At 33.3% G+C, this 25,617-nt stretch overlaps 1 protein-coding gene across 1 annotated transcript in view; it reads right to left on the reverse strand.

Annotated features, from left to right (window-relative positions):
• The window catches only part of LOC148304798 (uncharacterized), a gene marked incomplete at its 5' end in the record, with an annotated part of 152,550 nt that overhangs the window by 22,651 nt on the left and 104,282 nt on the right, over nucleotides 1-25,617 (reverse strand). Inside the window, one exon of the mRNA XM_088267691.1 lies at nucleotides 4,904-5,119. Coding sequence (XP_088123817.1) covers nucleotides 4,904-5,119 — 216 coding nt within the window. The remainder of the gene's footprint in view (nucleotides 1-4,903; nucleotides 5,120-25,617) is intronic.

The raw sequence follows: 25,617 nt of genomic DNA on the forward strand, positions 1-25,617 counted from the left end.
TATTTTTTATACATTGCATAATATTTATAAACTTTAAAAACGTTCCCCTGAAAAATCAAGTTTTTTGATTAATGACGTTCTTGAAAGGAGTGAGTGATATGTGGTTTTTCGAATTTATAGACGAATTTTTAATTTTTGTGCGAAAAAATAAAAAATCTACAAATTAACTATAAAATTTTGAAGAAAAAATTTTGGTCACTAAATTGGCACTTTTTGTGGTACATCATCTTCAATCTTCAATCTTCAAACCCTTATCCGCACCCCAATGGCGCATAAGGCACTGCGTCATATAAACGCAGTGTTAAATTGATCGTTAACACATGAAGAAAAGGTGATCAGCCCTCCGCTTCAGGTATTTGGACCGAAAAGCTATCAAGAAATCACAACAAAATTATTATACTACTACTACTACTACCATCACGCCGTTTCCCCGCAGGGCTAGGCAGAGAGGATGGAACGCCACACTCTTCTGTCCTGACATACACTCCTCGCCTCCTTCACATCCATACATCTAGTCATACATGCCCTCCGATTACGCAGACTTTTGACACCGCCAGATTTTAGGTTCTGATTGATCTGGTCGTGCCAAGTCTTTTTCGGTCGTCCACGTTCTGTTTTCCCTCTCACATTCGCCATGTATATTTTCTTAGTCATTCTCTCGTCATCCATTCGCTCCACATGTCCATACCACCGCAAAGAACTCTTCCTAATCTTTTCAATTATTCCTTAAATTATTATTTTTATACAAATTTTTTTTTTTTTTAAAAATTGATATTTTCAGTCTGGAAATATTTCACTGCTCGCTACTGTACATAATGTATGTAAAATAATAAAAACATGTAGAAAAAAAAATTGAAGCCTTTGCCATAGTGGTCGCCAACGTTAAGGGGGGGGGCCTAACAAGGGACACGTAGAAGAAGAGAGGTAAAAAAAACTCCATAATGTAGTTAGGATTTTCCTGGAATCGTTAATTTCCTATTCGCCAATTCGTTTTGTTACACAGCACTTACAAAAGGTCCCACGCATATGCGGGCATGTACACGAAAAAAAAATAACGTGGGCAACGTCAATCCCAATATCCCAGAGAGGCTCTTCGGAATATTAATTAGTTCCTACGTGTGTAACGGGATACCCACATTACAGGGGTGCCCAACCTGTGGCGGGCGATTAAAAAAGTACAGGCAGGTAGGTACGTGGAAAAACTCGACAAAAAAAAAAATATGTCCAACAAATTTTCAACATTCCAAGTCCCAAAAGTAGTAAAAAAACAGCAATTCTTCAACTATTTAAAGTTATATATAGATCTCAAGCTTGTCTAACTAACTAACTAACCATCACGCCGCTTCCCCGCAGGAGTAGGCAGAGAGAATCGAACGCCACACCACTCTGTCTTTGCAAACATTCTTTGCCTCTTCTACATTCATGCATCTCCTCATACATACCCGACGATTATTACGACTCCTGACCCGGCCGCTTCAAGTATTTGACATACCTGATTGTGCCAAGTTTTCCTCGGTCGTCCTCTATCCCTGCGGGGAAGCGGCGTGATGGTTAGTTAGTTAGTTTTTTCAATTTCATACTATTTATGTGAGCCTAAGCGGCTCATTATTAGAAATAGGTATCAAATTGTGGTAGAGTGGGTTCGAACCGAGAAACTCTGGCTTAAGAGTCCGCGACGCTAACCACAGGACCACAACCCGGCACACGAAACATACGAAATACTACCTATTAGTATTTTTTCGTTTGAAAATGTTGTGAATCACTGTTTTTATTACAATTATTACTATTATGTAGAAGCTTTTAATATAGCATAAAACGATAGACAGCATTATAGTCTGTTCGCTGATAGAGGTATCGCGTGCGCATTTCAATAAATCGTATAGCCTGTCGCATTAATTTCCTTCAAATTGAAAACAATAACTCCACAATCAAGATCGCATAAAATACAAACAAAAGAGGAGATATAAACAAAATCGTAGAACAAAAAAAGTTAAGGGAAATCCCAACACAGTGTTTAAATTATTAAAGAAAAAACTTGGTTTTTATCTTGAGTTTATTTCATGACGACTAGTTTCGGAAGCTAGGCCTCCATCTTGGATCTTAATGTTAACTATTGTAAATGAAACAGTTTACATTTAGACCTGAAGATGGAAGCTTAGCTTCCGAAACTAGTCGTAATAAAATAAACTCAATAGGTAAAAAAAACAAGTGTTTTGTTTAATAATTTCATCATGTCTTACCACAAAGTAAATGCCGAAACAATAAATAAAAAACTGTTTATTTAAATATATATTTTACCGTTAACCTTACATAAAATATTAATAATTAACAAAAAAGTATTGACAGGCCTAACCATCCTAAGATTAGCTGATAAACTAGCCTATGACAGGTCATAAACCCTGTAAAAACCCAGACATCCATATTTTTCTCCATCTATGTTGGGATTTCAAAAATGTAAAAATACTAAAAAATTAATGAAATTTGATTCTAACATAACCTAACCTTACCTAACCAGCAAAAAATTAGGTGATAAATCAGCCTATGACAAGTCATAAACCCTGTAAAAACCCAGACATCCATATTCTTCTTCATCTATGTTGAGATGTCCAAAATGCAATAATACTAAAACGTTAATGAAATATGATTCTAACCTAACCCAACCAGCAAAAAATAGGTGATAAACTAGCCTATGACAAGTCATAAACCCTGTAAAAACCCAGACATCCATATTCTTCTTCATCTGTGTTGAGATGTCAAAAATATAATAATACTAAAACGTTAATGAAATTTGATTCACAGAAATTTATTGTTTACTCATTAAAAAAAAACTTTTTTTACATAATATCCTACCTTAGTTATGAGTTCATAGTATAAAAAAAATATACTACCTAGCGATCCCCTTAATATATAAAATTCGCGTGCCGAAATTTTAGTTAAACGTTACACGAACTATTTCATAAGATCAATTTCAGAGTTTGTAAGAAAACTTCAAGGTTAAAAGGCATGAAATTTTTCAATTATTTTTAATCGAAAAAGGTCGAAAAAAGACTGTTTCCTCGAATTCTCTACTGACATAAATTATCTTTGAAAGTAGAGAAAAAAGGGTTTGAAGTGTGAAAGGTAATTAAATTTCCAAATAATACTCTAGGAACAGGGGTAGACTATTCTGAAAGTCATCTGTGATTTTTCATTCTAAAATACATTTGATATTAAACTGGAGTGGTAACTGAAGCGCAGGTCTGATCGCCTGTCTATGATGTATTCAACAATCAAGATAACACTGCTTCTATACGATGCAGTGCACTATGCTTCAATGGGTGCCGATAAGGGTTAGAAAAAGAAAAAGAAGGAATGATGAAACAAGTAGCGGAATTTTTTCTGTTTATTTTTTTTACAATTTTTTAAATTTTGTTTGGTTGGAAGATATATTTTCGTAACTACCTATAAGCCCGAAAAAGTAGGTACATATATTCTGTACAAGAAGTTTAATGTATGATAAAATGATGTATGATAGATGTTCGAATGGTGATGCTCTCAGCGTTGTATTCTTTCCTTATATCATTAATAAGCATTATCGATACAATTAAGAAAGGTGAGTTGAGATGGTTTGGGCACCAAGACGAATGAGTGAAAAAGAACCATAAAACAAATGAGGCGAATGTAGTTGGAAATAGAAGCAGAGATATCCGGGAAAACTCGGCTTGATCAAGTGTTTCAAATACTTGAAAGGGTCAGGAGTCGGAATAATCGGCGGGTATGTGTATGAGGAGATGCGTGAATGTGGAAGAAGCCAAGAATCTTTGCAAAGACAGACTGGTGTGGGGGTTCATTTCTCTCTGCCAACCCCTGCGGGGGAAGTGGCGCGATAGTAAGTTATTTTATAAAAATAAATATAAGAGCCTGCGAAACGAGTATGAAGGTTTGCATCTCTTATTAATGGACATTTCATAAAACTGACAAAGGTTCAACTTGTTTTGTGAATACGTCCACCAGACAGGGAAATTGAGTCCATTACGACGACAATTAAAAGATTCTCGAAAGAAAAAACGTCCTTCGGAGATCACAGCAATTAGGGTTGCTTAGCAACGGGGACTTGAGAGTCGGTCGGGTGGTGAAAATACACTTTATTTGGAAAATAGAGGCAAAATTCTTTTCAATTCGGTCGAGGAAGGAATTATTACAACAAAAAGACTCAGAATTCAGGGATTTTCAAGTATTTTTTTAGTGATATCGAAAACAATGATGAAAAATAATATCAAGGTCTGGGTATTTACAGGGCCTATAACCTGTCATTGGCTGCTTTAAGTCATCACTTTATACACTGTATACACTCACCAATCTGCCCATTATTGATTTAATCCATACTGTGATCATTTTGAAAGTTGTGTATGTATTAAGGTGGAGACTGACCAGAGCGTTCCGTCGTAACATCGCTCGCGGCGAGCATCAGCGAGCATCCGAAACTATGGATGGAGCTCTCGGCTCGCTGTACTGACTGCCTGAATGCTCGCATCGTAGCGTGGTACGTTACGACGAAATGCTCCGATCAGTCTCCACCTTTAAACTGAATGCGTTTTGACGCAACCGGCATTCCACTAGGGATGATAGACGCGCAGAAACTGCCTTGTTAAACAGCATCCATCTGCCTTGATAAGGCAGCAGCATCTATCCATCCTATCCTAATCGCAAGTCTTGAGAAATAAGTTATTTGCTTCAGAAACCAGTCGAATCTAACCGAATAAGGACACAAAATATGAAACTCAATGCGTTATGAAGCAACCGGCATTCCACCTTCTTGTAGGGAAGACAGACGCACAGAAATTGCCTCGTTTGGGCCGGAGCATCCTATCCCCCGACCGCACAGAGCTTCGCACCAGATTGACTCGACTATTGGTACACCTACCTGGCTGTTGGGGAAGGTGTTGAAGGCCGACTGCACCCGCTGCACGGCCTGGTCGATGGCGGCCTGCGCGGGCGGGCGGCCCCGCGGGAAGTGGAAGCGCGGCACGGGGGCGCGCCGCCCGCCGGCCAGCGCGGGCCCGGGCGACGCGCGCGGCGTGCGGGGCGCGCCCGGGCCCCCGCTCGGCGGCGCGCTCGTGCAGCGGCCGTGACCGTACGTCTGAAAGAAAAAACAACACACACTCAGTATAAAGATCCAAGTACCTTCTTCTTTTCATGATAAAAATAGTAAGGGACATTGCATTGCAAGAGCCTGGGTGAGGACATATTCGACACCGGATCCGTGATAGTTCGTAAGGATATTCTCACGAGAGGTGGTACACGTGATAAAACTAGTGAACGACATTGGTACCATTAACCAAGCTAGGATACAAAATGCCGAACCCTCTTCTAGTGGAACGGAAGGTCTGCTGATGACAGTCAACAGTCCGCCTTCTCCTGAGGAGTTTTACGTGGTTTCCTCCCAGCTATGAGCAAATGCTGAGAAGTTCCTGATTGGCCCACACTAGGTTATCCCTCCTGTTCCCAATACAGATTCAAATAAAAACATATTGAATTAGTTAGAAGAAACAAAAATCCACTTAATGATATATAAACCTTGTACATAATAAGCAAGTTAAACAATAAATGCAATTCCCGTTTAAAAAAAACCTTCTTTTAAACGTATAACTCATATAGTACCTACATATTTGCTAATTTTTTTTCATTTTCATCTGTTTGATTGTTTTGTTTTCTGTTAAAATCAAATATTTGTAGTTTATATAAGCACGTTTAATCTTATTTTATTTCCGATAATATATTTTGTATTCTTGCCGGTGCCCTTTACTATAACCTAAAATATATTGTATACCCACACACAGGCCATGTCTTTGTGGGGTCTTTTTTTTGTATTTATATTTTATATTTTTTTGTAAGACACCTATAATATCTTAATCTCCGAACCCTTATCCGCACCCCAAAGGTGCATAGGGCACTGCATCGTATAGAAGCTGTGTTATCTTGATCGTTAAATACACGAAGGAAAGGTGATCAGCCTTTCGCTTCAGGTACCAGTCCAGGGTCATATTAAATAAATATTTGACTGAAAAATCAATAATATTTATTTTGACCCTCTTGGGAATCGAACCCGGGACTTCCAGCATGGTGGCCTAGATAATATCTTAATAACATCTTAATAATAATAATAATCTTAATACCTATAATCCGTAAGATGAAAAACCAAGTAGGTATGTGAATAAATAATAAAAACAAAAAATATTTGTTTTAGAGTCATTATACACCGTGAAATTTGATTTCCTCCAAACAATAGAAAATACATAATAGTGGGCGTTTCCTTTTACGAAAAATTGTTGAACATTATTCTTCTTAATACAGATCCAAACGTAGCCGAGGATAATCACGCATTTTTTATGAACAAAAAATAATACAACAAAATCACAAGACAATTTCATATTACCAAGACAAGGCACCATTTTATTGAAATATGTAAAAAATAAAGATTAATCTTTATGCATTGCGAATGGAGGGAAATCAGACAAACTGTGGCGTCATCAAGTTCGTTAAAAAAAGTGTCTCCGATTTTCCATCGTAAATCTTTCCGTCGATGTATTATATATAGCAGCGACGCATGATTGTTTTGCTGGCACTGCGTAAAGAAAACTGAAAGGGTTTTTGATGTCATCGCAAAATATTAACATTATTTGTGCGCACTTACTGAAATGTTGTTTTTCGGTAATTTTGCAAACGATAATTGATGAATTTTTCGGATTTTTAAAGATAAAAAAAAATAAAAGGACAAAACATAATTTCAGTAAGTATCACAGCATTAGTTGTGCGCACTGACTAAAATATTGTTTTTCGGTGAGCGAATTTCGCAAACGTAAATGATGAATTTTCCGGATTTTTATAGATAAAAAGAAAATTTTAAAAGTACAAAGCAACATTTCAGTAAGTGTCACAGCATTAGTTGTGCGCACTTACTAAAATATTTTATTTATTGTTTCGGCATTAACTTTGTGGTAAGACATGTTACAATGATTAAAGAAAACACCTGTTTTTTACCACTTGAGTTTTATTATAGACTACATGTTTCAGAAGTTAAACTTCCATCATTCAGGTCTGTATAATAATTATTAAACAACATTTCAGTAAGTGTCACAGCATTAGTTGTGCGCACTTACTAAAATATTGTTTTTCGGTGAGCGAATTTTGCAAACGAAAATGACGAATTTGCCGGATTTTTATAAATAAAAAGAGAATACTAAAAGAACAAAACAACATTTTAGTCAATGTACAAAACATTAGTTGTCCGCACTTAATAAAATGTTGTATTTCGGTGAGCGAATTTTGCAAACGAAAATGATAATTTTTTCGGAATTTCATGAATAAAAACAGAATGTTTAAAGAACAAAACAATATTTAAGTAAGTATCCCAGCATTGGTTGTACGCACTTACTGAAATCTAATTAATTAATAATGTAATTTACTTTCCAATTTAGGTGAGCGAATTTTGCAAACGAAAATGATGAATTTTTCCGATTTTTATAAATAAACAAAAAAAATCTAAACAACATTTTAGTAAAGTGCGCACAACATAAGTTGTGCACATTTACTGAAGTGTTTTAAATCGAATTTTGCAAACTAATAAATTTTTCGAATTTTTCTAAAAAAAAAAAAAGAAAAAGAAACTCTTTTATATTTACAGTAATTCAAACCCAAACTTGCTTTAAACGGAGTATATAACCCTATTGGGAGATAGTTTAAGAAGAAATTAAAAAGACGGGCAGGGAAAAGAAAGAACCCGAAGTATAATTGTCCAAATTGAGCAATTAATGAAAGGAGACGAAAGGATTACGGTAATTCCGGCAATTTAAGGGAATTGAAGACATCATTTATCTTCCTTTTGTATGTAAATTCGGCAGAAAGGTTTAAAGATAAAAAAAAACGTTCAAGAAACAAATGTAATAACGGTTTTATCTTCCATTTTCGTAAATCGGATTTTAAAACGGAGAGAGAATTTCGTTTAAATCATTTTTTTTCATTTAAATCAAAATTGATTGTTTTTTTCCTCTTATCCGAAACCTATGGTCCACTTCAATAAAGGTGCAGAAAAAACAATCAGTTTAATGTCGATAGTGTCTTGTAGAATCTTCGGATGTCTTGTAAAATGGCTGAATTTACTTAATTTTGAATCTTTTTATAGTAGACATGCGTTTTTTTTTTAAATCGCATATCTACCATAATATGGTATATTTGCGATTTTAAAAAACTTCTGAATTTTAGTTTTTTTTTTGGCTTATAAATAAATATTATAAATAAATAAAATAATCTATGAAAATCGGAAAAACATAAAATAAAACTTAAATTAAAAATAAATATTCGAACTTATGTGAGTTAGTTTTAAATATCAACCTCATCAAATTATTGAAAAAAATACCTTATCGAATAATCGTAATTTAAGGGTATACTCTCGGTCAGTAAGCGACCGGCTGCGCGAGAAACCACACGTATTGTCTTCGCACACTTTATTATATGTATTTCCGATTTCAAAAGATTATCGTATTTATTTATAAGCCAAAAAAACTTATATTCAGAAGCGATTTTTGTGTAATGGGGATCTTGCCAAGGGTTCGAAGGAAACGTGTCCCTAAAAGGAATTCTTCTTCTTCTTCTTTTCCCATGTTCGCTCCCTAGGTGGAGCATATGACCAACACGAGACGTCTCCAAGTCACTCTGTCACGCGCCATCTCCTTGGCTTCCTCCCAGGTCAGTCCAGCGTCTCGAAGTTCCGCTGAGTATAGTCGGTGAATGGTGGTCAGCGGCCTTCCGGGGCGCCGGAATCCTCGGGGTTGGAAGAAGAGACACGAGGGGTTGATGCTCATAGGTGGTATTCTAAGGACATGTCCCAACCATGTCCACCTTCTCCCCTTCAGGACTTCACTTTAACGCCTGCATCCTAACAGTGTTGCTGTACGGATGTGAGTCGTGACACCTCACCAATGCTCAAAGCAAGAAACTAGCAAGTTTTGAAAATAGGTGCCTGAGGCAAATACTGGGTATAAAGTGGTATGACTTCGTCAGGAATGACGATGTAAGGAGAAGAACTCAACAGCCCCTCATAAAAGGAATAGGTCAATAATAATCTATATTAATTCAACTTACGTTTTCAATCGTATCGACCAACATGGATCAGAGCGACAAAGCGGCTAGAGTCTAGATACTAAATAACACTGCAAGGTAGATATGTACATAGATGATGATTGAACTCGTCAAATTGTCCATGAAAAGAACACGCAGATAGTGTGTCCGTATTACAATGTATTTTAGGACGAGAGGCTGGGTTTAGGATGCGGTGAGATCACCCATCGCACAGTGTGAGAATCAGCTAATCTAGCTGTACTAAATTAATAACTCCCTAACCTTAGTTATGTATACTATGTGTGATACATCATTTTAAAGGTAATGAAACCAGGAATAGAGATAAGAAATAGTTTTACTAAAATGTGTTAGTACACGGTAAAAGTATGTCATTCAAAGGTCGAGATATTATTCGATGAACCTTCCATTGTACATAATCGTTTTAAAAATAAATTATTGTTTGACTAAATAAAATAATATATTAAATTTATCACGTTTTTAATATAAGTAATTGAAAACAGAAATACAATAAAAGCTCTAACAAAAATAAAGCCAAAAAATTTGAACTCAAATAGGATATATTTAAAAAAATGTTTATAAATCACTGTGATTCAGTCACTTTCGCTATTTTCACTATCAGATGAACCGGAATATGGTACTTTGGGAGTTTTTAAGAAACGTAGAAAATCAGAAGATAATTTACAGCTTTTTTTGTGAAAGATTCCTCAAACTTGTTATGAAACGGTCAGACGATATAAAAAGGATGTGCAGCAAATCTTTTTTTGTATCCATTCTTGATATTTTACTCGTATTGTCCCTTCTAAATCTTTTAATATCTTTATGTCTAGCTTCTTGTGCTTCTTCCGAAAGTTTACCGATAGGTAGAATACAAGAGTCTACAATTTCTTTACCATGTACTAAAATTTTATGGACACTTGCAGGCATGTAAAACCAAGAATAATGTTTTTAAAAAATTAGTCTTGTTTCTCACGCAAACTTATCAAAAGCATTAATATTTATGTCATATCCACAAGATAAAACCTCTAAAACAGTTTTAAATCGTTGGATCAATTCTTCATTTAACCCTGTAATAGCTGCTGTTTTTGAGGAATTTTTAGAAATTTACTTGCAGGATTGCCGTCATTTGTATTGCCAGTACCGTGTTTAGGTATGTCCACTAAAACACCCATTTCTTCCCTGAAATTTTCTTGTAAAACCATTTTTCTTAATTGAAGGTTTTCTTCATCACTCTTATCTCTAATTTGCCATTTTTTAATATTCAAACGATATGCAATATGCATCTCCTGCAGAAGACATGCGAAAAATCGAATCCACGCATGGAGGAGAGATATTCCAAATGAATTCATATTTTGATCTGGAATTTTGGTGATAAAATTGTCATTGTTCATCTCTCGAGGAGTTGCACCACAAATATAGCATTTGTTTGAAGATTTTTATGATAAAAGAGTGCTAAAAATTTGTCCATCTACCATCGTAAATAACATTTTGTGATTTTCATTCACCTTAATTTCAGTTGAATTTTTTTACCCTCTCACATGTTTCTTCGAAATTTTTCAGTGGTCGTCCAATCCTAGTGCGAGTGTTATGATACGGTTGACTAACAGACGGCATAGTACTAAGAATATGCTTTGGCAAAGTAACTGATACATTGAGCCATTTAGAATTGTATTTCAAGAATGCACTCATATTTCTCTTACTTTTTTGCCAACGAACATAAAATTTGCAACATAAAGCACTCACAAAATTATTTAAATATATTTAAGTAGTTTTATTCCACAAAGAAAAACCATAGAAGTTCATTATGTAAGTGCAAATATTTTTTTTCGCGATGCTACATCGATATCACGCCAAAGCTTAAACAATTCACTCCGAATAAAAGTTCGCCCGCTCACTGAAAAAGGGGAAAAAAATTAAGGTTTGCACCTTTTGGCAGCAAAAATCTACGGGCCTAAATAGATAAAGAATGAAAATATAATATAGTGATACTTTTAGAGTGGTGTTCAAAGAAGTTTTTTTTCTAAAGTCTATTCAATTTGACAAAAGTTTCTAAAAAAGAATTTGATTTTGTAATTTTGTTATAATTTTATTTAAAATGGATCGATTATATATTTGCCATTTTTTAATATAAATAATAGAGAATATACCTTGTTTTGTAGACTCCATGACAGTTTTTGTAAAAATAATCACCACAACGCATAAAACAATCATCCGAACGCACTAATAAAATCTGACTGATAACTGAAAACTCACAGCAGTTCCACCATAACATAGTTTACGACGCTGCCAAACTAACACATAGATTTTTACAAATCAAAATTTTTAAGTTTTATATAGATTAACCTTTCAAAATCATATTAGACATACAATTAATACTAAATGAAGATATTCATTTTAGGACTTTAGTACAGCTAGATTGGCTGTTTCTCACACTGTGCATCGCCCGCGCCAGTATAGCGCCGGTAAGGCGGATGGCGGTGATATCCCAAAACAAAGGACCATTGTTGAACGCGTATTCGATCAAATTATGTAAAATTATATCCATGGTATCCCACAAAACGCTGCGTGAAGGATCCGGGTGTATTCACGTTCCACGTACATATACGGAACATCCATTTTTATATAATAAAGTGTCGGGTTGTGGTCCCGTGGTTAGTGTCGCGGACCCTTAAGTCAGAGTTTCTCGGTTCGAAACCACTCTACCACAATTTGATACCTATTTTTTATAATGAGCCGCTTAGGCTCACAGAAATAGTATGAAATTGAAGTATTTGTGTAAATAATAAAAACACAAATATTTCTCTTAAAAAAAAAGAAGAAACAGCTAGTACCCCCTTTACTTTAAAAAAATAGAATTAGTTTCACATACGGTGTTTGCAAATGATGCGGACTCGAAACACGTGTTACAATAGATTTGAAGAAATAGTGGTAATTACTAAGGAAATCTTAAATTAAAAATAAATTGAATTCATGTCGAGCTTATGTGAGTTAGTTTTAAACATCAAACTCACCAAACTAATGAAAATAAAAAAAGTACCTTATCGAAAAATCGTAATTCAAGTGTATACTCTCAGTTAGTATGCGACCGGCTGCGCGAGAAGCCACACGTATTGTCTGCGTACACTTTTTTATATTTAAAATTGGCAAATATTTTTTAATATTTTTTTAACTCCTTATCATTCAATAACTCTTCTTTTCAAAACCATATATTTATTTCGATAAAAAAAACTTGAGACAAATCGTAAAGTAAATGTAGGATTATTGAACGTATCCCATTTATAGATTCTTTACGTATATAATAGTGTTTTTCAAAATAGAGAATAGCATATATATATACCGTAATATACATAAATATACACTAACAAAAATCAAATAAAACCAGATCACACAATGTGAACTATTAAGAAACCAATTTTTTTAAAAACAATATCACAATTGTTGAGATTTTCGAAGTGTAGTGGGACACAATGTCACAAATAAAGTTGAGAACCACTGGTATGTAGAAAGTTAGGTCTGGGAGGGTAGAACGGGCTAACTCCTAAGCCGCTACGAGATTCTGACTTTTCCCTACTAGCTAGAAGACTTACCTACTGACTTTCTATATGTTTATTAATGCGAGAGTGAGCAAAAACCTCACCAACAAAATAAAACTGCTTTATACGATAAGCAATTTAAAAACATGCTACAAACAATGAATAAAAAAAAACAATGTTTCTTTGTATTTTGTATGTTAATTTTTTTTTATTTCGTCCGCCTCCGTAGTGTAATGGTCAGCACGCTCGTCTACCATTCTGGAGGTCCCGGGTTCAATTCCTAAGGGGGGTAAAAAAAATATAAGTGATTTTTTCAATGTAATATTTATTCAATATTACCATGGACTGGTACCTGAAGCGGAGGGCTGATCACCTTTCCTTCATGTGTAAACGATCAAGATAACACTGCGTTTATATGACACAGTGACCTATGCACCATTGGGGTTTTATTATTATTATATTAAAAGCATTGATAAATTTGTGGTATGGTAATAAAACACTTTCCATTTGTCCAGCCTTTAACATAGGAAAAACATCGCGTAAATTCAATATCAGAGTAAAAGAACATCTAAGGCGCCTTAATAATATTTTTTCTGAATTTGCTAATCACTTATATCTATAAGACCCATAATTTTAATAAATCAACGGGTATAGAAATTTTACATATAAATAAAACGGTTTGTTTAGATAATCTATAAAAATAAGAAATAAATAAAGCAATCAATAAAGACTAACCCACGATAAAAAACCAACTAAATTTAACTTCGAGTTCAGTTTTGAAAATATTCCAATTATGATTCATTTGCCTTCTGCTAAAATTTTATTTTTATGCAAATGTCAAATCGTAATAATTTTATTTAAATGACGATGGAATGATTTTCCGAAACCGGCAGTCATGAATAAGTGTTTGTTTATAAAAGTGATATTACACAAAGTGAACAATGGCTGATAAGAAGAGCGTTTTATTGTTTCTTTAACCTACCTAAAGAAGTACGCAACATATAAAAAATAATCCCAAATAAAACGTGCGATAAACTCGTATTCCTCGTAAGTGAAAATTTAGTAGGAGTTGTAATCCGGGTCGCAGAAGGACGCAAAGGGTTGCCGTATTAACTATGTACTCGCATACGCGCTCGTTGGGATATCTGAAATCGTGACCGCCCTACCAATCCAGCATTCCTCCGTGTGAACCCGTGTAGGTACGAGACAACCTGTTACCCCGTTCTGTTCTCCTGGTAGGTATGCCGACATTCGTAATGTAACGATATTTCAATTTTAAAAATTCCTGCGGCAATGGCCGCATTAAGAGGTAGATTCAGTGAAGGCCTTACATTTACGCGGTGCGAATTCGGTATTTTGGTAGGACAATTTAATATACATAATTAGTAATTGCCCATAACAAACGGTCAGTAGTATAAGAGTTTCTGCTTAATAAAAAGCTTCTTTACATCTCACCAATAGATGTCTCTAGTGAAGTTCTAGTGATTCAAGAACAAGGTTTCTAAATTGGTTCATATATATATAGAACTTCCAAGAATTTGAGTAGTGTGGTTGTCAATAATGGGTAGAATTGGTGAATGTTACACTTAAACCAGCCTATGACGGTCGTCAGCCCCGTAAATGCCCAGACTTCCATATTCTTCTTCATCTTTGATGAGATGTCAAAAAATAATAAGCCATCTAAAATTAGTTAACAACCTACTTCAATAAAATTAAACGGTATTAGGTTTATGGATACATATAAACTTTTATCATCATTCCCGGAAAAGACGTTAGTCGTTATATTAAAATTAAAAGTCATTTATTTTAGTGTTATGTGATATGAGTTTAAAAATGTCACTTTATCATTACTTTGTGGCTTTTCCTAATTTCAGACCATATTATGTCATACGGTGTTATTACGTTTTACACGAAAAAAAAAGGTTAAAACGTGCTTAAAGCTCCTAAACTGTAACGCGAAAACTTTTACTTTTTACTTCAGTCACGTAATTCTATTTTTAACTTTGAACCTTTTGTTTTTCGTAGTAAAAAATAAATCTCGAAGAAAAAAGGACCAAGTCCCTAAGCCTATAAATCACACGAAGGTGACCGGTTTTTTCTGCCAATTTTCCAGATAAACTTTTCTTCCAGATAAACGATATATCTCCCTTTCTTAGTTTTTTTCGAGGTAACTATCGGCGGTAGCTTTACGCAGCTTTTAAATTATTCAAAACAAAATTTATCTGTGTCGACCAACAAAGATTTTCAATACAAGTGCAGAGTAAAAATAAAAACACAGTATAGCAGTTGGATACCCTTAGCAGAACATATCATTCTTATGATACAAAGTTTTGTTGTTGTAAAAAATGGAATGAGAATATCGTAGTCGTACAGGAGAAAGTGACCAACTACCAAAACGTAAAATGTTCAGGAGGTCCATTTAACCGTTTTTACTATTTTGTCATCAATTAAAAACAAAAAAATAATGTATTCTCGATTTTGTTTATTTTTATGTGAAAAGAGATGTTTATTAATATTGAAATGAGGAAATAATATTTTAGAAATTTTTCATCCTAAAGTTTTTAAAATTACTTAAAGCAGTTGGTCACTTTTTCCACGCATTTATCTAGGAAAAAAATCCAGATGGTCACTTTTGATTCTTAGAATTAGAGTAAAAGCATTAGTGACAGATACAAAATTTTAATTCGAAGCATTTTATTTTATTAATTTACATTAAGAAATATTTTTTTTTGGAAAATACACTAGCTAGGTAAAAAAAAAACATTTTTTTTATTAAATATACAAAAAGTAAAGAAGTGTTATTCTGGCTAAGATATAGTAATAAAAACACAAGTATGTTACATCAAATTAAAATAAAACACTTGTGTTTTTACTACTTTAGTAACCACTCGCGTGATAAAAAAAAACAAGTGTTTTATTTATGATTTATTCATGTCTTACCACAAAATGAATGCTGAAACAATAAAAATAATAAATCAAAGATAAAAAGGCCAAACATTTTTAATTTGACAAATTTAAATCGAGTTTTTTTTTAATTTAATTTAAAATATTATATCAAATTAAAGTTACTTACCGCCTGACCCAGTGTCGTATATCGATTAAAAATGTGTGTCAGTAAACGCAATAATTTTTTTTACAAGGGAGTTAACGTTACACCCAAAACAAAAACAAAAATTACACGTAATACGTTATACGCAAAATTTGAGTACGAGTGTGGTTTGCAATTTGTATCAAATTTTGAAGTTAATTCGTACCAAATTTTGAGTGAATTTGTACCAAGTTTCTTATTGAATTCGTATCTATCAAACTCTGTAGGGAATTCGTTCCAATTTTTCTAGTGAATAGTACCAAATTTTGGATAGAAACTGTGACAAAATTATGCAGTGAATTTGTACCAAATATTGTAAAAAAAATGGTTGCGTCATAGTATTTTAGGATAATAAATCGTGTATGTATTAACAAAAGTAGACTCAGAAATTCACAAAATTACTAGATGTATTTTTTTTTCAGAACTTGTATATTATTAATTTTGAAAAGCAAAATTAAGGCGAAAGGTTGGCTTGTATGATACTGAAATATTAGAGTGAAAAAAAACTCATATTTATTTTGACTCCTCCGAGAATCGAACCGCGACTTAATTGTGCAAACCACTACACTATGGAGGTGAGCATCAATATTGACGTAGCCAGATTTTAACCAATTATTATACAATTTATATTTTCTGATAAAAGCTTTATTAAAAGGAAAATTAATTGCGCTTTTTTTTGGCAAGCGTGCGTAACATTCTGTGTCATTAACATGTCGACGACAGGATGTGTAAAGCGTAAACTAGGCTGATCTAAATACAGAGAGGGAGAGCGACCCATTGAAATAATGCAAAGCTGGAACTGCTCCAAGAATCGTTCAATTCCTCATAGTTTGTCCTAAATATTAAAAACAACAATAACAAATATGAAAATACACGAAATTCGATAAAAACTTAAATATTTGCTCACAATATTTTGAGTGTGTCCAAATCCTTGTTCACAAATCCACTTGAGAGTTATTTTTTTGTTTATATATATTTTTTTACATTTTGACATCTCAATATAGATATAGATTACTATGGAATATTATTTCGAGAAATAAAAATACTTTGTGTTTTGATCCACTCACATTTTTATTAACTAACTAGTTTCGGCAACAACCTGTTGCCCTCTTCAGGGTTTAATTTATGACTAGTCATAAATTAAACCATAAATTAATTATACTAATAATAAGACATAATAAAATTAAGACTTTAATATATGCTATAATAAGAATCCTATGCTATAATAGGAATCTGTCCGCCTCCGTAGTGTAATGGTCAGCGCGCTCGGCTACCGTTCTGGAGGTCCCGGGTTCGATTCCCAAGGGGGGTAAAATAAAAAGAAGTAATTTTTTCACTGTAATATTTATTCAATTTTACCCTGGACTGGTACCTGAAGCGGAGGGCTGATCACCTTTCCTTCATGTGTAAAAGATCATGATAACACTGCGTTTATATAACGCAGTGCCCTATGCACCATTGGGGTGCGGATAAGGGTTTAAAGAAAAAAATATGATAATTGGACATAATAAAATTACTAATAAGACATAATAAAATTAAGTCATAAATTAAACCCTGAAGAGGGCAACTGCTTGTTGCCGAAACTAGTTGGTTAATAAAAATGTTAATCAAAACACAAAGTATTTTTATTTCTCGAAATAATATATCAATATGATCCACAAAGTGAATGCTTTCAATATTCAAAACATTACTATGGAAGTCTGGATATTGATAGGGTTTATAACCTGTTACAGGCTGGTAAGGTGATCACTTTACCAGATCTCCATATTCTTCTTCATCTATGTTGAGATGTCAAAAAAATGTTAAAATATATAGTGTTTCTGTTAGTTGGTATCGATCGGCTCGCAAATTAATTGAAAATTTGTTTTAAATATACAATCCATCATATTGTCGTGTAATTTTTTTAAAAATGAACTGATGTCGTCATGAGATTTATCACATATCGCTCACTCCTTTCAACAACGTCATGTATCAACAAACTTGATTTTTCAGGAGATCGTTTTTATGTTTAAATATTGAACTTTTTACTGTGCAACAGATCTTTTTAAGTAAAACCTGAATGTTTTTTCTCCATTTGAAAAATATTAAGTATATTTAAAAAAAAATAATTAAACAATACCTTTTCTTCAAAATTCAAAAACAACACTCTCTGCCCTGTAGCGGGTAAATATTAAGTTAAAAATATGCCGCTTTTGCTGGGATATAGTACATTTTCTGAGCATTCAGAAAACATGCTCAAATGAAAATTGACGATTTTTTATATGTGACGTTGTTGAAAGGAGTGAGCGACATATTTAAAGTTGATATCTACAGTAAAAAAAATACCAAGCCTCTTATTAAACTTTTTACTGTGCAACGATCTTTTTAGGTAAAACCTGAATGTTTTTTTCTGCATTTGAAAAATATTTAGTTCATTTAAAAAAATAATTAAACAATACATTTTTTTTTCAAAATGCAAAAACAACACTTTCTGCCCTGTAGCGGGTAAATATTACGTTAAAAATATGCCACTTTATGGGATATAGTACACTTTCAGGGCATTCCAAAAACATGCACAAGTAAAAATTGACGATTTTTGATATATGACGTTCTTGAAAGGAGTGAGCGATATGTAAAAGTTTAAAAATTAAGTAGTAGGTAGTAATTGAGTAGCGTGGTTGTCAATTATGGGCAAAATGGAGAATGTTACACGTGTTTAAAGTAGGCCCTTTAAATATCCAGACCTCCATATTCTTCTTCATCTACGTTGAGATGTCAAAATGTAATATACTTGTATTTGTAACATGGTAGTGTCTCTAATCTCAGATGCGGTTGAATGCACATTCTCAATGCGAATGCAATAGCGTGGTTGCACCTAGATTCGTCAAAATCGAACCTAAACTGCCACAGCGAGATAGCTTTATCCACATACCGCCGGTATCCTGAGCAACTCACATGGCTGGATTTTTGAGGCATCACAGTTAGGAACGTCTTCATTTATATTCCCTTAGCGTGTGTATGCCCATATGGCCATATGAGACTTATCCGTCATAATGCGGACTGATGTTTTTTGAGCCGTATAACGGATTGTTTTGCATTCGTGGAAGCCTGAGTGTAACTGATAATAATAATAAGGTAGAGGATCTTTGTCAGACGGGAGGAATATCTAATTGAACATACTCAACCTATAAAGGATTGTATTAGACTCGTGCAGTATTTATAACAGCCGATATAATTAATATTTCTATTTACAACATTTTAAAATGTTGTAAATAAATTGTCTGGTCAAATTATAAGCTTAAACAATAAAAATGAAAATGATATTTTCTGGCGTTTCTCATGTGTGTGATTATAATCCAGGATTCGGACCTCACATACTAATATAAGAGTTTCTGCTTACTAAAAAGCTTCTTTACATCTCACCAATAGATGTCTCTAGTGAAGTTCTAGTGATTCAAGAACAAGGTTTCTAAATTAGTTCATATATACAGAACTTGCAAGAATTTGAGTGGTGTGGTTGTCAATAATGGGTAGAATTGGTGAATGTTACACGTGTGTAAAGTGATCACTTAAACCAGCCTATGACGGTCGTCAGCCCCGTAAATGCCCAGACTTCCATATTCTTCTTCATCTTTGATGAGATGTCAAAAAATAATATTTCTATTCATCATTTTCTTTTGGAAAATATAGAACAATAAGAGGTGTTGCACAAGCCGTTAGATAATTCCATCAACTACAGCAGGAAAAATGGTTAAAAATTAAAATAACTGACGCTTCGAGCTTTTATATTTGGTTGTATGACAAATTTATTCCAAGACAATCATAATAAAAACTATTTTTATATAGAAAAATGTGTATTTTGTTAAAAATGTTAAATTTCAACTAAATAACCAATTTTCTATGAATATTGGAACAAGAAGTTGAACGAAAGCTGGTAATGTCGGGTGTTAGCGTTTAAAGTTGGCCGTTATTATTCTCTAAGCTCTAAGCTCTAAGCGAACATTTAACTTTTTTTGGTAACGCCGCCTTAGCCGAAATTTAATGGTACTATTTATTTTCACATTTTCTACTCGATTCTACTGTATAAATAAGTACTTTACGTAGTAGACGAAATCAATACTGGCGTTTAAAAATAGCTCACCGACATACACGGACAATCTTAAAATTAAAACACTCTCCCGATCATCCATTGTTTACATTGTGTAATACCACTTTTATATACACTTATTTGTGACTACCGGTTACGGAAAATTATTCCATCATCAGGTCATTTAATTAAAATTACATATTACGATTTTACATTGAGTAATATTTTTTTTAAATTTTGCTAATCACCTTTGTCTAAAGACCGTAATTTCGATAAATGTTTAATAGGTGATGGAATGATTATTCCGAAACCGGTAGTCACGATTTAGTGATTTTAAAGTGATGTTACACAAAGTGAACGATGAATGATAAGGAGAGTGATCAGGCATTTAATTTGTTTTTTAGAATATCAATGTCTTCAATTTTTTATATCTGTAGATAGATTATTGATTTATTGTGATTCTAAAACTTGTGCACAAACTCATGTTTACGATTAAGCAGTAAAAATATACAGTTAATTTGAATTTTGTTTATAATTCGTCAAAATCTAATTGTAAAACAGGATTACTATAGAAAGGTTTAAACATCCAAAATACGGGACAAGTTCTGAAGCTGTTCGCAAAATAAATATTGGAATTTATAATAGAAATTACTTCTAGCGGGGTTCGTTTGGATATTGAATACTTGGGAATTGAACCGAAATAATTTGATTGGAAGCATACGTTGATTGAAAACTGAAAACTGAAAACATACATAGTACGTATGTATCTGTGTAGTTCAATATGACGTAAGTTCTGAGGTTAACTAGTCGTAGAAACACCAATATAACAGCAAGTTTGTTTGTGCGATAATACAAGACTTTTCTATGAAATCATTGGTTTATGTTGAATTTATAAAGATAAGTAAAAAATATCATGATTAAACATTATAATTTTTTTTAAATTGGTTGAAACAAAGTTGTTTAATTTTATAAAGTTTATAAAATGTGCTACAAAGTATCTGCGAAAAACATTCAAGAAATATCGTGATTAATGGAGTGCTTTGGTTAAAAAACAGATTTTTATCTGCCATAGTTTTTAAATTTTTTTTTTATAAAAGTTGCATTTATTGTTAACGTTGTTTATTATGTACAAGGTTGTTAGATCAATTAGTGGATTTTTGTTTCTTCCAGCTAAAAAAACGTGTTTTATTTTAATCTGTGTTGGGAACAGGAGGGATAATCTAGTGTGCGCCAATCAGGAACTTGTCAGCATTTGCTCATTGAGGAAACCCGTAAAACTCCTCAAGAGAGGCCGTCTGTGTTGACTGTCGTCAACTTCGCTTATACTGGAAAATTATACTGGAAAAATAAACGCCTAATTTACGTTTTTATAACAAAATTACTTTTTACGTTAAAAAATCATAAAGTAAGTACTTCAAATATAAATTATAAACCCTACACACTTTTAAATTTAGGTGAAAACGTGACCGATTTACTGACAGCTAATTTCACATCGAACACATAAAACATCAGATATCGAAAAAAAAATACTAATTGTTTGACTACTTGTTGGCGTCGGAAATTTCGTTAAAAGTAACGAAACTGGGTTGCGTTTACATGATTTTGAGCACACGGGATACAAAATGGTGGTAATTACAAGTCTGTTCACAGTTATTTTACCTCTAGTTTTTTATTTTTTTTATTTGGCAGTATAAATAATTTTAATAATTAAAAAAAAACTAGAGGTAAAATAGTTGGCTTGGCCATGTACTCCGCATGCCTTCTGAGAGCCTTAATCAAGCTTGCCTCTTTTACAAGGCATCAGGTTCGCGCCGCTCAGGACGACCACTGCTGACAATTCGTCGGCAGTTCTCGTCAGAACTTCGGGACGCGGATCTGACTTGGGAGGATGCAAGGGAGCTGGCAGCCGGCAGAAAAGCCTGGAGACAGTTTGTGGACTCCATATGCTACACCTAGGGAGCGGATATGGTTTAATAATAAAATAACTGTGAACAGACTGTAGGACAAATGGCAATTGACTATGAAGATCGGGCTAACCCTTTATTATATGGAGATTTCGTTACAAGGTCAAGTTTTAACGGTATTTCTGAATACATACGCGTACATATATAACAGTACAAACAACAATAACATATCATTACACTAGTTTATAAAAAATACAACATATTCTGAACAACGGAAGCGAAAATGCTCGGTAAATCACTCGCATTACAACAATGTCAGATCAAGTCATGTAGTGCAATGCGGAAACTCGCCAATCCAGCTGACGCGACACGATCCGACAGATCAACTCCTATTTGGGTGCAGATAATTGCATAGTTTGTACGGACACGCGACCTTCAGCGTGCGACGGATTGCGCCGGATGATGACGCGCCGAATTTTAGAAACGAACAGTGTTAACGAACCCTAAATCCAATGTCTAAATAAATATTATAAATAGATTATATAAATAAATAATTTGTTATTATTTATATATCCTATTTATAAACCATTTCATTGAACATATCATTGGTTTCATCATGTTTACATCATTTGAATTTTTAAACCTATTTGAATGATTTTTATCTACTGAACTGGGCTTAATCGCATTTTTATTTTTTATTTTAAAATTCTCATTTTCTATGCCGTTTTACTATAAACGAGTAGTTTTTTAGACTTGAGTTTCAATTTCTATACTTGAATAAAAAACTGTAGCTTCTGAAACTAATCGTAGCAATATGTACATATAATACTGACGGGGTAAAAAAAACGTGTATTTTAATCACGTCTTATCACAAAGTGTATGCCGAAACAATGATTAATATAATAATAATAATAATAAACCCTTATCCGCACCCCAATGGTGCATAGGGCACTGCTTCATATAAACGCAGTGTTATCTTGATCGTTTTACATATGAAGGAAAGGTGATCAGCCCTCCGCTTCAGGTACCAGTCCAGGGTAATATTAAATAAATATTAGAGTGAAAAAATCACTTATATTTATTTGACCCCCCCCTGGGAATCGAACAGGGACCTCCAGAACGGTAGCCGAGCGTGCTGACCATTACACTACGGAGGCTGACAGACTGATGATTAATTTAGATATATTTAAGTACAAAAATATGTGTGAAAAGAAATAATAAAAAAACACACATTGTTCACGAACAATGTTCATTTTTATAACATATCTAATCAAGAATTTCTTTTTCTTTTTATTCAGTCAATTTAATGCAAATATTTATCTTTTTTAAATTTTTATATAGAAGGTAACAATTACATCTCTTAGTAATAATTGTTAACTGTAAATAATTGTAAAAAAATTACAATAATTCGCATCTCTCGGTTGATTTTACCGAATATAATGTAAAATATGAAACATTTCAAATCATTATTTCACGAAGTTGCAGATATAATTACGTCTACAAGAGCATATCATATATTAAAACGAGGTCAAAAATGAAATGTTTGGGTAATACAATATATCACGAACACGGAAAATAGATGCATCCTTAACAAATTGAAATAATTTTAATGTGCAATAAAGATAAGTTATGGCGCTTAATATTATAATTTAATAATCATAAGATTTATTGGGAAACAGCGACGCAAAAGGCAAGGCAAGGAAGACTACAAGCCACGGAGTTGTTAGCCATCGTAAAACAGTGAAACCTAGATATAACGGATCTCTATTTAACGGACTTAAAAAACGTACAAAAAAATATTATAATATATAATAAAACGGACAAAAAATCCGGTCAAAAGTAAAAATAAAATAAAAACGTCTGGTTAATGTTTTACATTTACGTATTAATTTTAAATCAAACACAGATTTTTTAAGTCTATTAAGTTAAAAACTTTAGTAGAATCAAAAAATCTGTGTTTGATTTAAAATTAATACATAAATTAAAATGGAGTTCTACACATTAAACGTCAAATCAATAAATAATATTTTACATGCTTAAATTCAAGTTAGTGTCGCCGCATGTAAAAATTTTTAGCGGCTATGATAATCATGTCATACGTTTAACACCAGAATTTGGGACATAATGCCGTCCTGCCTGTAGCAACAACAACATTGCCAAAAATGAAGTTATCAAACGGTTTAATAATATTTTTTGACTATTCATCAGATAACAACGTTCAACTATATGTATACGCATTTTCGTAATTTTACAAAATTGATTATAAAAAAAAAGCAAATTTCAAAAGTGCAAACAAAACTTGGTTCCTTTTTCTAAGCAGGATCACCGAAAGCAAGCGCGTCGATATCAAACAGCAACGTCACTTTACGACGAGTGTCCGAAGACAATGAATAGAATTTTGATTGTGTTTTGTATTGTTTATTTTTATCTAAATACTTTTTCAAACCCTTATCCGCACCCAAATGGTGCATAGGGTACTGCATCATATAAGCGGAGTGTTTGATCGTTAACATCGTTGAATGAAAGGTGATAGTGAAAGGTGACACCAGTCCAGTGTAATATTGAATAAGTATTAGAGTAAAAAATACTTATATTATTTTACCCCCCCTGGGAATCGAATCCAGGACCTCCAGACCCGATACGGTAGCCGTGCGTGCTGACCCACTACGGAGGCGGACAAAATATCTAAATAAAGTGTTTATATCTTTTAAAAAAAAAGTTTTTTGATTGATTTTAAACCTATTTTTATATAACGGACTTTCGGCTTTAACGGGAATCCCTTCATCCCAATTAGTCCGTTATATCGAGGTTTTACTGTATTACAATATGTGACGTACCACGCTCGCGATATAATTTACTCAAGATTGATTTATAGACAGCATTAAAGATGATGGATCTTTTTGTAATTACTGACTATCGAAATAGAGGAAGTGTGCGAATTTGCGAAATTTATGCTTCCTACTTACAATCATAAATTTATTTAAATATTCCGTTACAACATATGAAGAATCGTAAAAACGTAAGTTTGCTTTGACAATTTTGAGAAAAATGGAATGAAATCGGCATAGCATCATAAATTTATTGAAATATTCCATCAAAGAATGGTAAAAGCGTAAGTTGATTTGGAAATTTTGAGAAAAATGGAAAGAAATCGGCAAAGAATCATAATTTATTTAAATATTCCATTACAAAATATGAAGAATCGTAAAAACGTAAATTTACTTAGAAAATTTTTAGAAAAATGGATAGAAATCAGCATAGAATCATAAATTTATTGAAATATTCCATCAAAGAATGGTAAAAGCGTAAGTTGATTTGGAAATTTTGAGAAAAATGGAAAGAAATCGGCATAGAATCATAAATGTATTCGAATATTCCATAACAAAGTATGAAGAATCGTAAAAACGTAAGTTTGCATTGAAAATTTAGAGAAAAAATTAAGGTAATCGGCATAGAATCATAAATTTATTTAAATATTCCATTACAAAATATGAAGAATCGTAAAAACGTAGGTTTGCTTTGTAAAATTGGAGAAAAATGGAAAGAAATCGGCTAATTTCAGCGGCATTTACTTTGCAGATTCTATGTGTAATATTAATATCGTACAAACGTCACGTTATCACCAGCTTCAGCCCATTTAGGATTCAGAACTCGTGAGTTTTTGGCCAAACACTCGATCACTGTTCTTCCCACCCACCTAATCACCTGATCTCGCTCTTTCTGACTTCTTCTTGTTATTCACAACATTTTGTGCACAAATACTTGTTCACAAATCTGTTACAGTTCTCCACTTTGGAGCTATTTTTTACATTTTTGATATCTCTTTTTCCATTTTATAAAAAGAGAAATATTTGTGTATTCATTATCTACCACTATTTCTTAAAATCTATTGTGACACGTGTTTCGATGCAT

This window comes from Brachycentrus maculatus, unplaced genomic scaffold (assembly GCF_059751285.1).
Source record: "Brachycentrus maculatus isolate JH-2025_06_01 unplaced genomic scaffold, ASM5975128v1 h1tg000303l, whole genome shotgun sequence".
Taxonomy (NCBI): Eukaryota; Metazoa; Arthropoda; class Insecta; order Trichoptera; family Brachycentridae; genus Brachycentrus; species Brachycentrus maculatus.